Source organism: Echiichthys vipera (genome assembly GCF_963691815.1).
Source record: "Echiichthys vipera genome assembly, chromosome: 3".
Lineage (NCBI taxonomy): Eukaryota > Metazoa > Chordata > Actinopteri > Perciformes > Trachinidae > Echiichthys > Echiichthys vipera.
In genome coordinates, this window is record NC_139828.1 from 10,857,990 (window position 1) to 10,879,665 (window position 21,676).

The 21,676-nt window shown below is 41.6% G+C and overlaps 1 protein-coding gene across 1 annotated transcript in view; it reads left to right on the forward strand.

Annotated features, from left to right (window-relative positions):
- The window catches only part of sema6bb (sema domain, transmembrane domain (TM), and cytoplasmic domain, (semaphorin) 6Bb), a 129,906-nt gene that overhangs the window by 43,198 nt on the left and 65,032 nt on the right, over nt 1-21,676 (forward strand). The window contains exons 2-3 of the mRNA XM_083939115.1: nt 18,100-18,224; nt 19,839-19,953. Of these exons, the coding sequence (XP_083795241.1) occupies nt 18,119-18,224; nt 19,839-19,953 (221 nt within the window). The 5' untranslated portion in view covers nt 18,100-18,118. The remainder of the gene's footprint in view (nt 1-18,099; nt 18,225-19,838; nt 19,954-21,676) is intronic.

A 21,676-nucleotide genomic window follows, 5' to 3' on the forward strand; every position in this document is an offset into this window, starting at 1 on the left:
TGTGACTGTGATTTCAAACAACAGCATAACCTGATAAGGGATGTGGGGGGAAAAGGTGTTATTCAGACAACACTCGGGATGAGTAAAAATGGAGGCTCAGGTTGTGATGGCTGTCCTTATCTTGTTATGAGCCAAACTGTTTCAGCAAGAGAGCACGGCATTACCACACTGCTGGTGAGGCTGCCTTTCACTATCTTTCCATTTGTCTCCAGCCGTTCCAATCCAACCCTCTATTTTCGTTCTTATCTCCCTGTGTCATCTCGCTCTGACTACAATTCATTTATGTGCTCTCTCTCTCTCGCTCTCCTCTGTCTTTGTTCGCTCCCTCAACTTCCTGCTTTACCTTTTGCCTCTCTTCACAATCCTCACCTCAAGATAGACATCAATTTTCTTTCTTTTCCTTGTTTCCCCTTTCAATAAGGGCCTCCAGGCTTGACAGCTGTCCTTCAGCTGCATTCTTTGTGGTGTTTTCACGGCCATGTTGGCTGCAGACGGAGGATGGTTCGCTACCCAAGACTTGAGTCCTGTGTAGAGAGCGGCTGCATGTCACAGCTTCATCAGTGCACATTTGGTATGCTGGGAATCCTGGCATGGTATCACTACACTGTTGCTTTAAAATAACTTCAACAGTAACAAACATTCAAAGGATCTGTTTTATCATCACTTAGTTCTTATTTTCATAGTTTTGACCGTCGTTTCTTGAGGTTATAATAACATATTCACAAAGATAGATGTGATCTGTTATCTGGAAACATGGTGACTGCAAAAATCTCTGTTGGGGAAAGGACATGGGTCGTCACTGTTTAAAACATATTGTTGCAACAAATTAGAAGTAACATATAGCATCAAAGCATTCAGATAATTTTGAAAGCAAACAATGCAACCTTACCTTGAACTACACTGCAGAATTGAAGTTGGTGGGGGTAAAACACTAATCTTATTGTAAGGCTGTTGCATTTTACTCTACAACATCAGCAAGTTGCCTCAACCTTACTTATGTTTTTTCCATCTGTGGCATCAAATGGGTTTTAAACACATCATTTGGTTAGTAAAACTTATTTAGAAGAGAGAACAAAGGAGAACAGTAAAATCCCAAATAGTCTATCGTAAACGTTCAAACATCCATTGTATACAGACTGACTTCCAGGTTGGATATAATTGTTGATCATTGTTCCATATTTGGAATACACATTGCATATCTCCTTGTGTCAATTGCAATTTCCACATCATCATCATCATCATCATCATCATCATCATCATCATATGAGGAGTTATCTTTAGACATTGTATTGAATTGATATAAAAAAGGGGAGTAAAATCCAGAGCTCAAGAGGCAACGTAGATCTTTATGAAACTGTTCTGCCAGTGCTAGAATTAAATAATCAAAGCCTGAATGCTCTGAGGCTACGCTTCTTTGTTGATAGGAAAACCAGGCCTGACATATTGAATAGCGCTGTTTCTCACATGATCACAAAGAACGGGGAGCTTGGGAAAGAGAGACAGAAAGCTGGGGCCCAATAAAGTAGCCTCGGGGCATCTGTGCAGCAGTGAAACCCAGGAGATATGTCAATAAACAGGCAGGTTGTTGTTACAGGATCAATCCAAGCCCAGAGCATTGCTTCACTTTTAATTGCCATGTGCACTGACAATACAGCACATGGTCTCTACATTCATGTGTGCCAGAATCTTTATGGTACTTGTTAACAGAAGTGTTAACACTGTTTGACATTATTTCGTATTTCTAGGCAGTGTTTGGAATTACAGGAGGAATTTTTAAGCACCACATACATATTGCATATTGCTGTACTTTATTTGTGAGATTTTACTTGGAAAAATCCATCCTAACTGAACAGCTGCCACTTTGTAATTGTTTTTCTGTGGTTTTCTTTTCGAATCGTTGCGTATGATTGGCCACAGGTTGAGGCAAAACATCAAGATATTAGCAGCAGAGTGAAATATTTTACAACAGTTTAATAGCAGATAAATGATTAACCAACAAAAACATAAATGTTAAATGTCACCTTATGGAACTTATAGCGTTTAAATTCAGGCGGGAACAAGAACAGCTGATCATCAGCTGCTGCTACCTGCTGTTCACTGAAAATGATCCGATACATATACATACACATATACAGTACATACATCTACAAATGTAAATAGATATATTTATATAGATATATTTACACCATCATATAGTCTGTTGTTATGTGACTACCAGCTAACAACAGAGCCTTGGCTCCATTTATTCAGTTACCGCAGGGTGCTTGTGTTTTTGCCCATGAGATGGCTTCCTTAGTGGGCTTGAATGGAGCCATTAAAAACCAAATTCAACTATATGTTTTCCTCAGTAATAAACAATGACTGGACTGTCTTTAACTGAATTTGTGTCAGTCACAATCAAACAGCAAAGACTTGAGTTTCTATACTAGTCTAACATAAAGGCAGACATTGTGAAAAGAGGCAGTTTCTCCACTGACAGTAGCTGCCATAGTCCAGAAAGAAGTGCAGCCCGAGGCCATGTTATGTTTGTTACTGTACTACAGCTTTCAGTGTGTCCACCTACACGTACTGAGAGTACTCATTCTCCCTGGGCTGTTCAGGGTCACTCTGGACATCGTAGGAAACTTCAGCAGAAGTAGACCAAACTGGTTTTAAGGAAAGTTGAAACTTGCAAATTGCTTTATCCCAAAAACAGATCCTGGAACTCATTGAACACCGCAGACTGAGGATATACAACTATGCAAGAGTATCCAAAGGAAGCATTTTCCTTTCATGCAAAATTGGACAAACACATTCCCTAAAGCATTCCTGTCTTATCTTTTTGGGGCAAACTTAAACTTCAGAGTTTTTGTGAGGATATTCCAGCTGGATGAGAGAGTCGGAGGAAGAATCCAAGGCAGACAGTTTTCCTTAACACCTTGTTATTTGTCCTCTTCTCAGTGTTTTTAAATGGCAGCCTCTGTCAACAGCCGCAGCAGGGGGTTAGTCTACTGTCTGTTTGGCTCTGCGACATTATACCTTGTTGCTCAAAAGCCTGGAGAAGGACCAATCAATGAACGAGCCACTTACCCTGTTATCTAGAGAACAAAATATTGTCTGTAGCTACCAATCGGCTGCAGTAGAAGGAGCACAAATAACCTGTATACTACACCAACGCTTTAATAGGGAGATGAGAGAGAGAGAGAGGGCTGATGGAGCTGTGTGTTGGATTCTTGTTTTTCTTATGTTGGATTTAAAAGGCCCAGATGAGCTGCTTCCTTCCTCTCCACTGACTTCATGACAGGTAACACAGAGAGAAAAGCTCCAGCGTACAGCCTTTTAGCCTCACATATCCTTGAGCCCCTATTCCAGCCATCACAATCAATACTACCTGTGCCCTGCATAGCTTACCTGAGCTGCTCCATGGCGTTATACTTCAAATGGTTTTTCTTCCATGACATAAAAGTGAGAGCTCACCAACATATCTCCCTGCGCTCGTTGCTTCGTCTCTGGTTTTATTGAATTAACTCAACAATCAGAGCGGGAGCCATTGACTTCCAAGGGAAATGGCTTATTGATTCGATCCGTTCAATGAGACGCCAGGTAATAAATGACATTGTTGAACGTCCCTGTGATCGTAGAGCGACGAGGAGCCTCGAGCCTGTTTTATGCAAATAGGAATTGATGGTACTCGGTGACAGAGCAGAGACATGAGATGTCATCTCTGAAGTGGGTGCATTTATTTTTAAGTGTGACACGTCAGATGGAGGCGGAGACCGAAACCGTCATTAAAGAAGGTCATGAAGTCGTTACTGCTGAGGGTTATAGGAATACATGGCTCAATAGAGCTGTGGCTCTCTGTCAGCCTGGCTACAGTGCTGAAAAGAAATCTAGGATTGTTCTTATTCTCCTCTATTAAAGATGAGTAATAGGCAGCTCTGGCATTACGGAGGGCCTTCCTATATGTCTTTAGACTTTCATGCCAAGCTAAGTGAGATTCCTCCAATTTAGTAGAGCGCCATTTACTTTCTAATTTTCGCGATATTTGTTTTAGTTCACGGGTTTGTGAGTTATACCACGGAGCTAACTTCCTCTGTTTTATTTTCTTCTTTTTTAACGGAGCAACAGAGTCGAGTGTTTTTCTTAGTGAGCAAGCAACACTGTCAACAAAATGGTCAATTTCAGAGAGACAAACGTTAGTGCAGGACTCTTGAATATTAGGATAAGGCATTAAAGTAAATGCAGATGGAATCGCTTCCTTAAATTTAGTTACAGCACTATCAGATAAACATCTAGTGTAGAAACTTTTACCCAGTGGTGAGTAATCCTGTAATATGAATTCAAAAGTTATTAAATAATGGTCTGATAAAATAGGATTCTGTGAAAAGACTATTAAGTCATTGATTTCCACACCATAAACCAAAACAAGGTCGAGGGTGTGATTAAAACAGTGAGTAGGTTCATGTATACACTGACTAAAACCAATCGAATCTAATAGAGAGATAAACGCAGTACTAAGGCTGTTATTAACAACATCAACGTGAATATTAAAATCTCCTACAATGATTACTTTGTCAGATTTAAGGACTAAATTTGATAGAAACTCTGAGAATTCAGACAGAAATTCAGAGTAGGGACCGGGAGCCCGGTACACTATAACGAGTATAATCGGCTGCACAGTTTTCCAGGTTGAATGTGAAAGACTAAGAACAAGACTTTCAAATGAATTATAATTTAGTTTAGGTTTAGGGTTTATTAATAGGCCTGAGTCATAAATCGCTGCAACGCCTCCTCCTCGTCTACTGCCTCGAGGAATATGAGTATTAATATGACTGGGAGGAGTGGATTCATTTAGGCTAACATATTCTTCGGGACGCAGCCAGGTTTCAGTCAGACAGAGAACATCAATATGGTTGTCTGATATCAGATCATTTATTAATACAGCTTTAGATGACAGAGATCTGATGTTTAAAAGTCCACATTTTATTCTCTGATTTTGTTGCATTATCGCAGATTTGGTGTTGATTTGCATCAAGTTTTTCTGTATAGCTCCTCTTCTGTTCATTTTTGATTTAATTAATGTAGATGATCGTGGGGCACACAGCATTGTTATCGCTGTCAGCACAGGGATGACCACCTCCCCTCACTCCCCCACCTCATGACTTATAACCGAGTGGAAATCTCCTTAGAAACCATCTCTGTAAACACATAGCCGCTATATCTTTCTCTCCTCACAACTGTCTGTCCTCACACCATCCTCCAATCCTCCCTTCCTCTTTCTCTCTGCCCTTCAGCTCTCAAAGCTCGTTCTTTAAAAGTCGTCCTGTGAAACTCATCCAGCATCCCACTGCCACCCACCATGATCCAGTCACCATAACCAAATCCATTTTAACACGGCACAAACAGATCCCAAAGCCTCGTAGCGTAGGGGGGTGTGACAGGATGGAGTGGAAAGAAGAGTGCAATGAAATGTCAAGCTGGTGAGATATCTTCACCTTCCTAAATAAACCTTCCAGTCTTTAGTGTCTTAAATCTCATCCGTCTAACCTAGGAGGGAGATGCATTTAAATGTGGATCAAGAGAAAAGGAAAGAAAAAGACATGATTTGCCGTGATGAAATGAGAGCTGGAGCAAGAACAGCAGGAGAAGGGCGGAATGTGAGATAAATACACTGAGGTATAGGTGGAGGAATGGGGGTTTGACAAGAGCGAAGACAGATTGGAGAGAATAGATGCAGATAGAAGCGGAGAGATGGAGACGCAGGGAGTGAGAGCAAGAAAGATAGAGACATATATGGCTGAGCTGGCAGCCTGCTTCGCTGATTAACATGCCTCTCAGACACGGTGAGAGGGATCAAACTTGCACCCAGCCAGGCCTGGGAGTTATGCCTGCAATGCAACGATAGTGTGTGTGTTATTTCTGTTTGTTTGTTTTGAGTTTGGATCTACTGCTCGGCACACATTCTTTCATTCACATTCATTGTTGTTCACAGCTGCCTTGTGTGCACAGTTGTCAACTGGAGACATCTGTTGATTGACACCCCAGTGTGTGTGTGTGTGTGTGTGTGTGTGTGTGTGTGTGTGTGTGTGTGTGTGTGTGTGTGTGTGTGTGTGTGTGTGTGTGTGTGTGTGAACGGGTGAGATAAAGCAGGGATGGGAAATCCAGAGTCACCATAGTGCGTGAACTCAAATTGGAATTGATACAGGTGGATTTTATCAAATTAAGTTGGTTGAGGCTGGTTTGTGGTGAGATGAGATAAAGAGAGCAAGGGCAAAAAGATGGCGAGAGGAGATGGTGAAGAAAGGAAAGAAGGGTAGAGAGATGCATGTGTCAGTCCAGGATGCTGAGAATGCTGTGTGTGTGTGTGTGTGTGTGTGTGTGTGTGTGTGTGTGTGTCTGTGTGTGTGTGTGTGTGTGTGTGTCTACAGCCTATGTGCATATGTAGAATCAAAGGCTTGCCGGTACCCTTTTCTATCTTTGCCGGTGCCAACCCTGCACTGCCATCCTTCCTCTGGGAGAAGGCACTGTGCCTCTCTGTCTCTGTGGGGAAAGAGAAATTGCTTTTAGATACAGTTTACGATGGGGGCGTTCACAGTGGAATGCTTGACAAGATGATTTTCCTATGAAATTTTCCATTATAAATAAATAATCTGGACACAGCTGAAGGACATATTATCCTAGAAAAGTATAGCTTCTATAGCGAATCTGCAAAGTAAATTATTTCACCATACACTTTGTACTGAATGTGTTGATCTTGACAGTGTCAACCATTCGGTGGCTTTATTTGGCAGAGTTTTATACACAGTGCAGGAAGGGGAGATAAAGGAAGTGAAGGTAAACACCATTAGCACACAGAGATGTTTTTGTGAAGCCTCAGACGTATACAGAGCTCCGTGTTCCTTCTACCTCTCTATCCTCCTCTCCTGACGGCTCTTTTCTCCTCTGTAACAGAATCACTGATAGACTATTTCATGCTGCCCTTCACACATTGTATTAACCAAAAGTATCTCTGGATTGTACAATCTCACCTTGTAAATGCTGTGTTCGACCAGGGACCCAGGGTTGGTTTCACAAAAGATGTGTAAGACTGGTTTTTAGTGTTAGGCTAGTCTTACAGTAATTTTGCTGCTAGATTACTCTGGACATAATAGACTATTTTAAACCTAAAACGTTAGCCACCCTGCCCCCAGGCTGTTATTCAGATGAATCTGGAGTCTGACTAGCTGTTAGACTTTAGCCAAAGTCAAAATCTGTCTTTGTGGATACCGGCCTTAGAGCACTTTTGTAGGCCACTTATCTGCAGCCTCTTAATGCTTAAACTGAAAAAGTTTTACATTTTCTTCCTGAGAGTTATATGAGAAGGTCTATTCCACTGTCATATCTGTCTAAATACATTAGAAAGCTACATTGAGCAACCAGTTAGCTTAGCTTAGCATGAAAAATTAGCATCAAACAGTATCAAATCTGACTTCCAGCACCACTAAAGCTCACTAATTAACATGGTATACACTGTCTTGTTTGTTTTCAGAGGAGTTACCTGCCAGAATATTTCTTGGCCGGGCAAAGTGACTTCCTGAAAACTCTGCTGGTTGCCTGGCAACCTCATGGTGATGACAAGACTCTAGGAAGTAAGTGCTCCTGGCCAAGAAACAGTCCGGCACATAACTCCTCATATAAACCACACAGTGTTGTTTTCACACTTTGGGTTTTGCACAATTTGACAAACTAGTATACAGTTACTGAGCTCTAGATGTGCTGTTGCCCCATTTACAGTCTTTATGCTAGGCAAGGCTAACCATCTCCTGGCTAATCGTCCACATTAAATGAGAAAATTACTATCTGTGATAAGAAACCATCTGGAAATGTGTGATACTGACAAATGTCACATGTTTTTTCTGATGGCCAAGCTTGCGGAGGTATTTTTACATCACTACTATGCTGGTATTAAAATCCTAATATTAATGAGTCACTCTGCTCTAAGCACATCACAGTTTTTCCTCTTACTGCTGAATATTTTCACAGCTTTTTACACAAAAAAGGTTAAAATTGGGTTGTAAATAACCAGGTGGAAATCACTTTGCAGTTGAACCATTTATCGTTGTTATTTACTCAGTACGAATGGCTGATAATCAACAGTGCATTTGCATTGTCCTCCTATTCTATTACCAGAAACATACATTAAACTATTAGCAGCGCCATTGTGCAAAGATGAACTGCAGAGTTTTGTTTTCATTTTTCAGTGCCTTTCACTTTCCCCCAAATGTTCTTTTTTTGCCCACCACCTGAGTCACTTGTTACCATTACGATAAATGCACCTCTCCTCCTGATTCATGAGCGAAAATGGCAAACCCTATTGAGTTACTCCTGAGTATTTACGCAAAATAATACCTGCCCTTGGGGGAATTTGGCCGAATAATCACATCAAGAGGGATTCTGTCATGCTGCAGAACCTCTTATTGCCATTAGAAAGGTTTTCTGTATTCTTTATAACCATGCCGGAGATTATCGCCTTGTGTGTTTTCTTCTACTGGCTTTATGGAGTCTCCAGCCAGTGATGGATGGAGTTGCTTTTAGTCTCCCGTCAGTCTCAGAGTGTGTTTTCTTTTCATTTTTACTGCAGTGTAGCTGGGTTCCTCCTTCATGGATGGTTTGGATGTGATTTATGGCTTTGGCCCCTGATCCCTGCCCTACTAATGATGGTTGTAAACTGGTGGGATGCCAAAGGTCAGGCTTATCCCGACTGTTGTGATGTGAAATGATGTTTCTCCTTGTCTCGTGAAGTATGTTGAAGCTTAAAAGCTGAAGGAAGCAAGGAGAAGTAACGTGGAGGGTAGAAAAATAAAAGATATGCATGGTACAGAGAATAAAAGATTTATCGCAGCGCTTCTTCTTCGAGAGTCTTCCTGAAACATAGACCTATAATTAACCTGCAGATTCACAAAGACGTTGTCAGACGAAGCCGTAAAATCTTTGTTCTACTCCGCTCAGATTGCAACTACAGCTCTTCTGTCTCCTGGTGTCTCAGCAGCTGTAATTTTGAGGACTGTGAAGGTTAATGACAGTGACACAACTCTGGGGAGAGCTCCAGTAATACTCAAAGATATCCATTCATCAACAATAAGGTATTACAGGTATTACATTACTGCACGGTCATCCAGCTCTCTTTAGAGGGGCTACCTCTCGCCCGTTAATGGGAGCACATCCACTGCAGAGAGAAAGAGTCAGAGATTATCTTATTCCAGCACAAACCTTTAAATCCCCTGAGATTATATATCCATTAGACACATGGCACTGTGTAAAGAAGATACTGTACTTACGGATGTAACAGTCAGGTAGCAGAGACAGAGGACGTGTTCTCATGGTCTGATTCGGATAAAAGAGGAGTGCTACAGAAATGTTTCTGTCCTCCTGCACATACTGCACATACTTCCCACTACATAAATCCATGGTGTCTCTGAGTGCATGGGAAAGCCAGTGTTCTGTGCATAAAGGTCATTCTTCATTTTTCATTTACCGTGCACTCCCCCCTCTTTTTTCTCTCTCTCTCTCTCTCTCTCTCTCTCTCTCTCCCTCCTCTCTCTCTCGACCTTTTTCACTTTCTCTCCCTATTTTTCCCTTTAAATATGTACCACGTTATTAAGGGCTCCAGGATCTCATGGTGATGCACATATCAAGTAAACAGACCCCGGGTCACTCAAGTTCCAAGCAAAGGGAAGAAATCATGTGCGCATGTCGTTCTAGTGGAGGGAATACCTGCATCCTTTTTACATTAAGCCTGAGAGAGATAGAGGGGGAAGACAGTGGTTTGGCTTAAGTGAAGGCATAAAGCCCAGAGGAGTTGAGTGTGTCTGTGTTGTTTTGTTGTATGCATGCGTGTGTAAAGTGTAACGCGTAAGTGCTTATGTATATGAGCATCGAGAAGTCAGGAAAAAGGTTAACAGTCTGGGGTCAGTAGAGCAGATTTAAAATTTGTTTTTTTAGGAAAGCAAAACAAAGAAGTGTTTATTCATATTGAACATTTTACCCTAGGGGGGGATACAATGCACAAACAAACAACATGAACTATGTGCTGTTTAAAATACAAACACAACAAAACTAATCAAATGCACAGGGGAAAACGAATGTGTTCAGTCTGAATTTTAGCAATGTTAATGTTGGAGCACGTCTAACACAATCTGGAAAAGTGTCCCAGCAGCTTGGAGAGTTAAAACCAAAACCTACCTTCTCAACTTTTGACTTTGCTTTTGGAACAAACTGCTTTTGGGCCTGTGCCGGCTGATGAGCATCACCAGATAGTCTTCAGCACTAACTCAAAGTCACCTGAGGCAATTTACCAGATTTCACCAAAGGCTTTTTACAACTTTCACATATTCATTAGACCTGTAAACAGACTTTGGTTACGAAAAAATGTTTCAGTTTCCCTTAAAGGCATTTTTTATACCATAACTAATCGTTTTAGTTACCTTACCTTAACAACGCAATGGTCTATTTGCCATAACTATGATTTTCCTCTAACCTTACCTGCAAATATTGAAGAGAGCAGAAATGTCATAATGTTGTCATTGAACGTGAAAAATGATCATGACAGTAATAATAATAGCGCTGGCTTAAACACAAGTGTCCAGTATTAACGTTCTTGTCTGGTGAAAGGGGTTGAACTGACGCAAAATTAGCTTTTGCATGTTTCTGCATTTAATGAGAAGGCCCTTACTCTAGATTTGTTTTTAAGTTCTTTTTTTATTGGTGATAACAATAACACCTTTATGACCTTTCTGGTGCTGTGCTTCCAGGGAGAAAGAGGCGAATAAGAACATGTTCCTGCCACAGAAGCTCAGCACTAATAACAAGAATTTAGTTTTGTCTTTGTTGAGTTGCAGGAAGTTGTAGGACATCCAGTTCTTCGAGTATTTAATGCATTCAGCAAATGACTTAAGAGGGTCGAGGTCTCCAGGGGACAAGCGTGGGTACTGTATAAAAGATTCAGATTCAGATCAACTTTATCATCCCACACAGGGAAATTTGTTCAGTCCAGTGCTCCAGACAAGTTCACAGACTTGTGTTTTCGATTTATGTGGCCTAGAGGCAACATGTACAGGCTTAACAGCAATGGTCCAAGTACTTACCCCAGAGGGGACTTCATTTTCCTACACATGAAGATATACAGAAATTGTCATCCCTTTAGATAAGTTGAAAACCAGGCAAGTACAGAGCCAGGAGGTCCTTCCCACTAGTCTACTCTTGGCTCGGTATGGATATAAATCTGGCAATGCAAGAGTACTATTGGCTCTGTGCTCTTCCTCTCCTCTGTTTCTTTGTCTTTCTGTCTCTCTCATTCCGGACATTCTCTGGCTTCAGTCTCTTTATGTCCGGTGTGACTCCCCCTATCTGTTTGAATGCCTCACTTGTCTCTCTTTCACTTCTGCTTCTCTTCATCCCTCCCTGTAGTGCATTATTGTTATCTATTTTCTTTGTCCTGCCTTGTCCTGTCCCCACTCTCCAAGCTCATTGTGTGAACAGTTTTCTTTCTCACATCTTGTACTTTATTTCCTTTTCTCATCATCCCTGCATACAGCATCTTGTGTTATTGGTGATTGATGGAGATCCAAGCACAGCATCAGCTTATCACCTGTGATTGATTCTGCACACTCCATAAAGTAGCCTCTCCTCTCACAATAATAAAACAATTAGACCACTCTTTGGGAAAACCATTAGGTGTTTTTACGTCTGCAAAAAGAAACTGGAACAACTATAAAATCCTCCACCGCTTATTTAACACACTTTCCCATATAGCCTACTGAACTCTGAAGGTCATCTCAGTGATGTGAAACCATAAAAGCAGAGCAAAGTGGAACTCACCCGTGTGCCTTTGGCGGTGTTTCTTTAAACGTTAATTCCTCTTCAAAAGTTAATAGGTGTTTTAAGGATCAAGCTCAAAGTCTTTTTATAGTTTAAGTGTATCTCCCTTCCAATAACAAAGGTTATTTGAGCTTCAAACCCTTTGGGTTGTTATTGGCATCCCTCCAGTATCTCTTTGTACAGAGCCTTATTGGAAACTGTGAATTGTATTGAATTAGATTGAATCAAGAGGTTCTGGTTGTCTTCTACTACTACTACTACTACTACTACTACTACTACTACTACTACTACTACTATAGCTTCTACTTCTATCATGCCACAAGAACAAACAGTGTACAAATATTTAAAACAACATGCAGTTCTCTTTAAAGGTTTTAATTCAGGTCTGTGTCATTTTGTTAAAATTGTGTTGCAAATCTCTCATGCTCCGTTCTGCGAGGACTAACAACGCTAAGACAAGACAGTGACTGTTCATCTGAACACAATGCCAACATTCCCATGACACATACCTGGAATCAAATCAGCAAAATATCTCTTTAAGAATGTCTTTCTGCCACTATCATCAATCACGAAAAAACATTGCAATAACTGCAGTTTAAAGTTGCATTAATTGAATAAATTGAGCAGTTAAAGGACAGCGTAATAGAAACAAAATTAACATAAAGGTGATGAAGAAAACTATATTTACACACTTGCAGATAAAGCATCATTAGCATTTATTTAGACTTGTGTTTTTGGACATCTGGTGTATATATACGTCAAATGTTAGCTCTGAATTAGCTCCTGACTGTTAGATACTCCACTAGTTTACCAGCTAATCGCTAACTATAATCCCCTTTCACACTTCCTCTTCATTGCGGGGCTGTTGCACCTTTATAACACCCGGCCATCTGTGTGAAAGGCGTTGACCCAGAATGAGGGGACAGATATGTGGCACCTCTGAGCTGGCAACGGAGGTAGTGAGAGAGCCGCAACACGACGAGCCAACGTATGTGTGAATGGGAATAGCGGGCTGGACGAAACCACAAAAAGTGACAAAGTAGCGTTTAGAGTAGCTTAAGTTATTAATCATTTACAGAAACATTTTGTGCAATAATCCCCCAATCTTTTTTCTCTGTCTCCTCTCAAACACACACACACACACACACGCTCAGGTGCTAGGCGCTGGCTGCAGTCCTTCTCTGTCTTTCTCTCTACTAACAGTTGTGGTACTATCATGTATAAGGTTGGCAGGTAGTGAGTCGGCTCATACACGCTCGACGCAGAATGCCGGCGTTCTGTGTGAAATCACAACTGTGGCAGCTTTACGTCTCCTTTGCTTGGTTCAGTGTGAATGACCAAAAAACCAGTGTTCCTTTATTACAGCGCTTTTGCTGAATCTCTATGTGACAAGCTTCTGTGTCTCTCTGCTGTTTGATGTGTTTTGGTGTAGGTGTGGTACAGTTTACTCAGACCTTTTACAAACAACGGCCTTCTGCTGCTGGAAACAAGGTTGAGATTGAACCAACACATTAAAGGTGTGGACTGGACAGTTAAGGTTGATTAGTGCAGCTTTAATATGTGCAACACTTGCTAATTATATTTTCCATTCATATTTTTGGGGCATAAAAATTTAATTTGCTTAGCGAAATGATGTTCAAAGGATTTGAGTGGATATGTTTGAATTAATTCTTCCTCTTTTCAGGCTTTTTGATGGTGGGTGACCAGTGTGAAAAGGGATTATATCAGACTATTGCTTGAGTACTGTGTTACCAGTAGATACCTCTGTTTAATACTTGACAGCCACGCTGTGAAAAATTCTAATCATAAATACCCCAACCGCCAGTGTCCCCATTAATGCTGCTCTATTTCATTACCATTTTCACTATATCTAGGACACGCATAATCTTGGTCTTCTTTCAACCCTCCAATTTTTAGTGCAAGCACCTCACGGCTGTGTGATAAAAAACACATCGTGAACTTAAACGTCGCCAAGAATGGGGCTAAGGGAGAGCAATAGAGAAAACACGGCGTAATGAGATGGTGAAAGGAAAAAGGTAGAGAGACGGAGAAGAGGAGAAAGCTAGAGCCATGGCAACAGTAATAAGTGAAAAGAAAAAACAACATTTCAGAGCATATAAGCGCCTTCATTTGATGATGAGGTGTTCTATTTGCAGCTAAAGTATCCAAACCCCTGCAGCAGAGGGTCACTATCTCTATAACCAGCATTTAATTCCAGGCTTTCCTCACATCTCTTCTTCACCATCAAACTGTTCCCTGTTCTCTTTTTAAGCCTCTGTTCTCTCTCCTGACTTGACTCCATATCAGAACTGTATCAATCCTCATTAGGGCTTTGCCAAAGACACTAGACGTCATCGATTGGCTTGTGATTTGTTATCTAAGTTGACCACAGTCGTGATCACTCTGAGCCCCCCCACCACCACCACCACCATTCTGAAATCAAATGATCTCTTAATGACTTTGTTTAGGAAATTACCTGCCTAAACAGCCCGAGTCAAATTGATCTGGTGCTGTGGAAACAGACAAATTAACAAGTCTTTGTTAATCCTATTGAATCGAACAACGCATGGTGGTGAGTTCATGAAGCCCTGTTAGATTTATAGAAGAGAAAGGATAGTTGGAGTGGATGTGGTATTAAAGCTCAGACTGAAGTTTCACTTGACCGGCTTATGTTTTTTTCCCCTCCACAGTCGTCACTTGCAATCTGTAATAACTTGGCATTCAAATAAGACTGTTGGGCTGGCACGTGGAATAAAGCTCAATCCCTAATATGTTTGTCACAACACTTGAAACAATGGTCCTCCCGATAAAAGAACTGACACAATAATTTACTACTGACAGTGGAGGATTTAACATTTCTTAAATCCACAGTGCCCACACAGTGTGCCAGCTTCAATATGACTTTGGTGACATCTGCTGCCATTTGGATTTCGAACCAGGAGTGCTGTAGTACCCTGGGGTTGAATATTTTGGATTAGTGTCTACTCCAAATGGCAAAATGTATATGTGACTTGCAGTACGCCTCGTTCAATGAAAATGGCTTATTACTCTACAGCTTGTGCCATGCAGAGAGGCTTCTGAATGGACTCGGCTGCAGCCATTTGTCATAATTACAGAGATGCTTTGGCTCTGAACCATTTGCGCACCCACCCTGCTCGCGCACACACACACACACACACACACACACACACACACACACACACACACACACACACACACACACACACACACACACACTTTCATACTTGTGTATCTACTTATTCTGCTGTCCCATGAAATTGTATAGCCCAGGGTGTCTAATTATACTAATCGAATGCGTACCGCCTGACATTTATTCATACATTATTAATAGCAGAAACAATAGAATCTGTGATTGGATATAGTGACTTCCTGACTTCTCATCTTCTTCTCTCTCTCTATGTCTCACTTATCTCTCATTCCATCTCTCTGTCCCTCTCTCTTTACCCCATGACCTCCTTTCTTCTCTTGGTGACTCTTTCCCCTTCACCTCCTGTAATTATTCTTGTGGGTGTAGAGTAATCAACATGCCTCCCACTTTTATTCTGATGTCAGAGCAGGGAATGTGAGATATGTCCCATAAAGATTATGTGTCCTGATAAGGTTATGTCTCGGACTCCATTAAAGAGATGGGCTGCACAATGGCTGTTTGTATCCTTAGGGGGAGAGAGAGGGAGAGTGAGAGAGTGACAGAGAAAGACTGAAAGAGGGAAACTGTTACTACATAGAGTACAGTATGGTATTTTTTATTTTTTTATTTTTTCTGGTGAATTTTATTCTGTACTTAACTTAATTTCAGTTGTATTTAAGATCATTAATTATTGTACTTACCACATTTTACTATGTTACTTATAAATTGACATTATATAAACACTTTATGTTAAAACCCCCAGTATACATAAAACTCACCATTGCACAATTCATCCGCTGCATTCACGTCCATGTGCCTGTGTTTCCACATTAATTCTTGCCTATGATAAATAAATACATATTAAATATTAAATATTATAGAATGTTTCCTTTTTTATTTTATTGGAAGTGTCACTTATGTTTGTTTAAGACAGAGAAAGTTGAGATTCTGAATCGATAAAGAAACAGAAAGTGTTGCGTTAAATATAAATATCTAAATTTTGTTCCTGGTTGTGACATATTCTACATATATACACATTGAAACTGTAGTGAAAGTGATGTTATTATGTCAGTATGACAGTCAGAAGACCATTTCCTTGTCTCTTTAAGAGTCACACGTGTGTTGCGGTAAAGATAGGCGAGCCCTTGAGGTAAATGGTAATGGTAAATGGACTTGTACTTATATAGCGCCTTTCTAGTCATCTGACTACTCAAGGCGCTTCACAGTGTCTGTCACATTCACCCATTCACACAGACATTCACACAGATGGCAGTGGACATCTACACACCATCTAATTTGATCTAACCTTTCACACCTCATTTACACACCCATGCACAGCACGGGGAGCAATTCGGGGTTCAGTGTCTTGCCCAAGGACACTTCGATATGTGGGGGGGAGATGGGGATCGAACCACCAATCTCTCGAACAGAGGACGACCCACTCTGCCACCAAGCCACAGCCGCCCTTGAGGCTCTAGATGTTCTGCAGCCCGGCTGCTCCAACCTGTTCACACGGGCGCCAGGAAAAAAAGCAACAGGTTCGGCGACACATGTTCTGCTCAGGCGAGGAGTGTGGCCCAGTCGTTACAAACAAGTTACATAGTCTTGCCTCAGCATATAATGATATTTTGTGCAGAAGTGCGCTCCCAACTATGTGACAACTTTTGGGAAAGGCAGTTTTCTGTGTCACCATGACAACGACCCTGAGTCAATGTCAGATGGGGAGATCGTAATTCATGTTTTACTGTGAGAAGTTACGTTGCAGTGCAACAAAACCCTTGCAATCTTTGCTTGTACTGCCCTCAAATTCACAGTAGATTGATTTCATCTGGAGAAGACATGTATAGAGTCTGAGAGGGATAGAGCGCATATTGGACACCCTGCTTGTTTTTGCACCGTTTCACAGCACATGTTGTCTCGCTGTGACCACAGTAAAATGCTGAGACGATTTGCATAAAGAAATCCAACCTGAAATATTCAAAGTTGAGATATTGTGCATGACTGAAAGATATTGTCTGTGTTTACAGCAGTGGTAAAGGAAGGCCTGTCCACTTGATTTTCAAAACAAATTTCCCGATGTTGCATTTAGTGTTAAGATGGCAACAAGATGAAAATTGAATTATGGGGTTTTGTAAATTATGTGTTTGTGAAATTTCTGGGTAAACACAATTTGATGCCAGGCTCATATGGAGACAGAAAAAATGATAGATAATTACAGATGAGTCACAGCCCAAGATGATAACAACTTGCATAACATCGTCTGTTGAATTCACATTGAACCACCACATACATGCTACAGCAGAAAAATTGCAGTCACGCAGAGGTAGCGGCCAGCCAGCCATGTCTTTTGAGGTTTGTGGCTGAAGTCGATAGCAAATCTAAGGGCTTTTCTCCTTGGGAGCTGAGTGCTTGATACATTTTCTCAATGGATAGAGTAGGGTAACTTAATTTGGGTATCATTTGTATTTCCACATAAATCACATCTGAGACCTGCATGTGCCTTTGTACCACCCCATGAAATATACCAACAGTTGAGCTCCGCCGTCAAAGAGGTGATTGGCATCGCTGGAAAGCATTTAATTTAAGTAAACCACCACTTCTATCCCTCTCTCAGCCTGTTTCATATCCTGGATAATGCTTGATGTCTGGAGCGGTATTGAGCCTTTCACTCACTCTCTGCCTATACAGATATACCATTCATCTATAGGCCATATATTCCCCGCTGTCTTGCCCGAGATGTTGCCCCTTTGGCCCCTTCTCATTTTTTCTCAGATGTGTCATAGATGGTGTGATGTTTGATGTGGTCATGTTGTGCCACAGTGATCTGGCTGCATTTTAGAGCTGACTGGACACTTCTCCCTCAGCGGATGACTTAATCCTGCACTCTGAAAGCTCTTTCTCTCCTCTCACATCAGGGCGAAGAGGTAGAGAAACTGTGGGAATACAAAGATAGAGCTTCAGTCAAGAACAGCAGCCAGACAGTTTGTTTGTTAGTTAGGTAGTCAGTGATTGAGTGAGTGATCAGTTCTGTGTATGTTTATGCGTGTCTTACTCCTCTGCCTCATTTAGCAAATACTCACTCCCTTTTCTCCTTTTTTTGTCTTTCCTTTTTCCAGACTCCGCCGTTGTGTTGCTATGGCGACCGTGGCTCCTCCCTTCATCCTGCTGTGCTGGCTGCTCAGAACGGCCAGCTCGGCGTTCCCGGAGGAACCAGGGCCCCTCAACTTCATCCCCACTGAAGGTATTGACCTCTACGAATTTCACGCCCTCCAGCCGCCTACTCCCTTTCGTGCCTCTTTCCCAGGTCGTGATGTGTGAGGTGTGGGTTTGTGGCAGGGTGTTGAATTGGGGGAGGGCAAGAAGCGGGCTTAAGGTCATGGCGTGGGCTGTGGAGGTCAGAAAGACTCTCACACGAAGGGTGTTGACTGGTGTACGGGTCACGAGGTGTGGGGTCGCACTAAGGAATGAGACCAGAGTGTAGGAAGGGGCTCTCATGTTCATGACTTTCCAACACAGACACACACACACACACACACACACACACACACACACATACACACACACACACACACACACACACACACACACACACACACACACACACACACACACACACACACACACACACACACACACACACACACACACACACACACAGAGAGACCCTCGAGAGACGCAACTCCCTCCACACTCAGACTTTGAGTCTCCATATCAGCTTGGTAGTCTCCAGCTCAGACCCAGCCATGATTGATTGCAGTTCAATATTATTGATTGATTCCCAGCTGAGTCCAGACCCTTCTTGACGTATCATACCAAACAGTAGAGAGTAGAGTTTGTCATGGTACTGAGTGCTACAGTGGAGTGGCTGCGTTAGACCCAGCAGCTTTGGTTTACAGCAGGTTTAAGTTGTAGTAGAAAATGCAGGATCATTTTGATGGTCGGGCAAGACTAGCAGAGGAAGGTGTGGAGGTGAACAGAGATGGAGGACAAGGAGATAAAAGGATGAATCACAGTGGGTTGCAGGACGGAGCGACGTAGATACTATAGGAAGAAATTATAGGATTGAAATAAAGCAGTAGCAGACTAGCAATAAGAAGAGGGAGCAGATGAATAGACCATAGGGTGGGATTTAAAGAGGTAATGATGAAAGTGCAGGGAGAAGATTAGATGAGAGGATATCAGATTCAAATATTGACATTCACCTCAGTCAAGGTCGACGACAGATAGCCATACTTCACCTGATTTATATGTAAGTGTGATATCTGCTTCTCTCTTCGCTTTATTTCTCTGTCTTTGCACATCTGCGGGGCCACATGATGATAACGTGTTGGAAATGCTCCACCACTTTTATCTTTGATTTGTCTCCTTTAAGGTTTCCATCCCTCGATGCGCCGGATTCCTCGTCCTCCGAAACACTTTGAACATTTTGTTTTACCTTTCTTGATGTTTTTGAAAATGTCACCTGTCTCTGTGTGTCTCTATTTTTGAATGATTTTAAATCGCTTGGCAGAATATGTGTTGCCAAACTTGTCAACAAAAAGAAGCATGCAATATACTGTAGTAGTTATAGGTCATAAATCTTTCATTTTCAGACGATGATTTGTTTCTTGTGTCTCAGTTTGTGCTCTGCTATGTGTCTTTGTATGGTTTCTGTAATGTTGCAGATATACTGCTGATACTTCAAATGCAGGTCTCAAATTTTGTCACCTTGAATACCTGTTACTGCTGCACAACTGTCAAAACAAACTAACACAAAACCACTTTCATGATGACTACTTTTACCAAAGATGGATGTCAGATTGGGAATCAACCTATTCAAACCAATCATGTGTTTCTGACTCTCATTCGCCAACAGTGGTGAGAAGACATCCAGTGTTTCTGGGCAGACCCCACCGAACATGGCTGAGACAAGAGCCTCTACACATCCAGAGGATCCTTCAAGTCAATCGGACACTCTACATTGGAGCCAGGTACAACACACAAACACAAACATACTAATTAAAATGATAGTTTTTAATTTCTTTTACTTTATCTACAGTAAGAATACACTTTAAGGAATCTGTGATCTGTGATATTCCTTTGATTTCTTGTATCACACACAAACAGTATACAAGTACAAAAATAGCTCTGTCAGAGCCATTTTCAGCTTTAATATCTGTTGGATTGTCTGTTATCACTGCACTTGTTGCCAAGCAACATTATCCTCTTTCATTGGACATTATTTTAGGAGATACAGTGTCTGAGCCTCAAGCCTAAATTGTATTTTACTGTAGATAAATAAGTGTGGAATTGATTACTTGTGGCAGATCCAACACTTTGGTCCGTGTTTCAACATACTAACTGCATACACGTTGACATGCTAACATGCTAGTATTAGCATTCAGCTGTGGCTTAGTTCTACTGGGGCTGGTTTCTGACTCTCCTCTGATTGAGGGAGTATTGATTTCTCTCTTTTGCCTATTGGCGTTAAACATTAAGGGCCCTTTTTTGTTATCTATCTATGGCACATGGTCTTAAGTGCATGGTGCAAGTGTAATAAGGGTGTATCCAACTCCACTCCAGTTTTGCTACTAGCACGGCACATATTCTGTGCGCAAAGTAAGGCGCAAGGGGCAGAGGTCTCTTCATTAGTCATGGATGTGATTTTTGTGTAACATGAATGAAACCAATCAGAGGGTCAATCCTCATTGCAGTGGACTCAATGCTATTTAAACAACAGGTTTGTGAAATTGGAGAAGCGAGCAGTTTTCTGCTGAGGAAACAGATCTGCTCATGTGCAAAGCTACGGCTCCTCCACTGTTTCACAGTCCCCTGTCCAATCAGCAACTCCATTTGACTGAATATGAGCAAATGCACCCATAATATATTTAACTGGGGAGGAGAAAAAAAAGGAATTTGCGTCTGTGTGTGTGTTACAAGCATGACACGCAGATCAACTCTGATATCATCCTAGTCCACTTATATGTTAAATCATACGCATGCTAACCACCTGAATGAATGATATTCGTTCCCTCTGTAGGCTGTTGCTTTTGAAATGATGTACAGTATTGTATTGATGTACGAGTACTTACTTTAGTGATTAACTTAATGATCCCAGAGGCTGCTTTCAGTAATTGTATACGTTTCTATACACACAGTAATGTCTCTGCAGCAGATTTTGTGGGACATTAATCAGGGAAAATGAATGTGCAACTTATGTGAGTAACAAATAACAAATCTGCTACAGTAGCTCTATTTAAAAGGGGATATTTGGCCCGACAAATGCTGGTCCTCATCTGTCTGTCAGTCTGGTGTATGTGCTGATCTTGGACAGACAGAAGCCCTGGTGGTCAGGAGGGCCAGACGAGCGCAGCCTGCTCAGCTGCACCGGGTTTACACTGTTAAGCTACATCTGCTCCTCCCCAGAGACATTCAGGAGCCAACAAGAAACAGACTGAACTAATAGAACACATACACTTAAAGATTTACTGCCCATGATGTCCGAGAGATAATTTAGCTTGAAACAAGCTAAAAAAAAACGAGACACAGTCAGCTCCCACATATGGCGTTGGTTATTTGCTGCAGTTGCAGATTGAAAGAAGAATGAAGTGGTTTCCAACAAGAGACGCCACTGTGGTCCAGGAAATGACCCAGTCACTGGCCTCCAGCTGGTCCACCCCTCACTACTGAGAGTTGGTAGTAAATATATCAAAC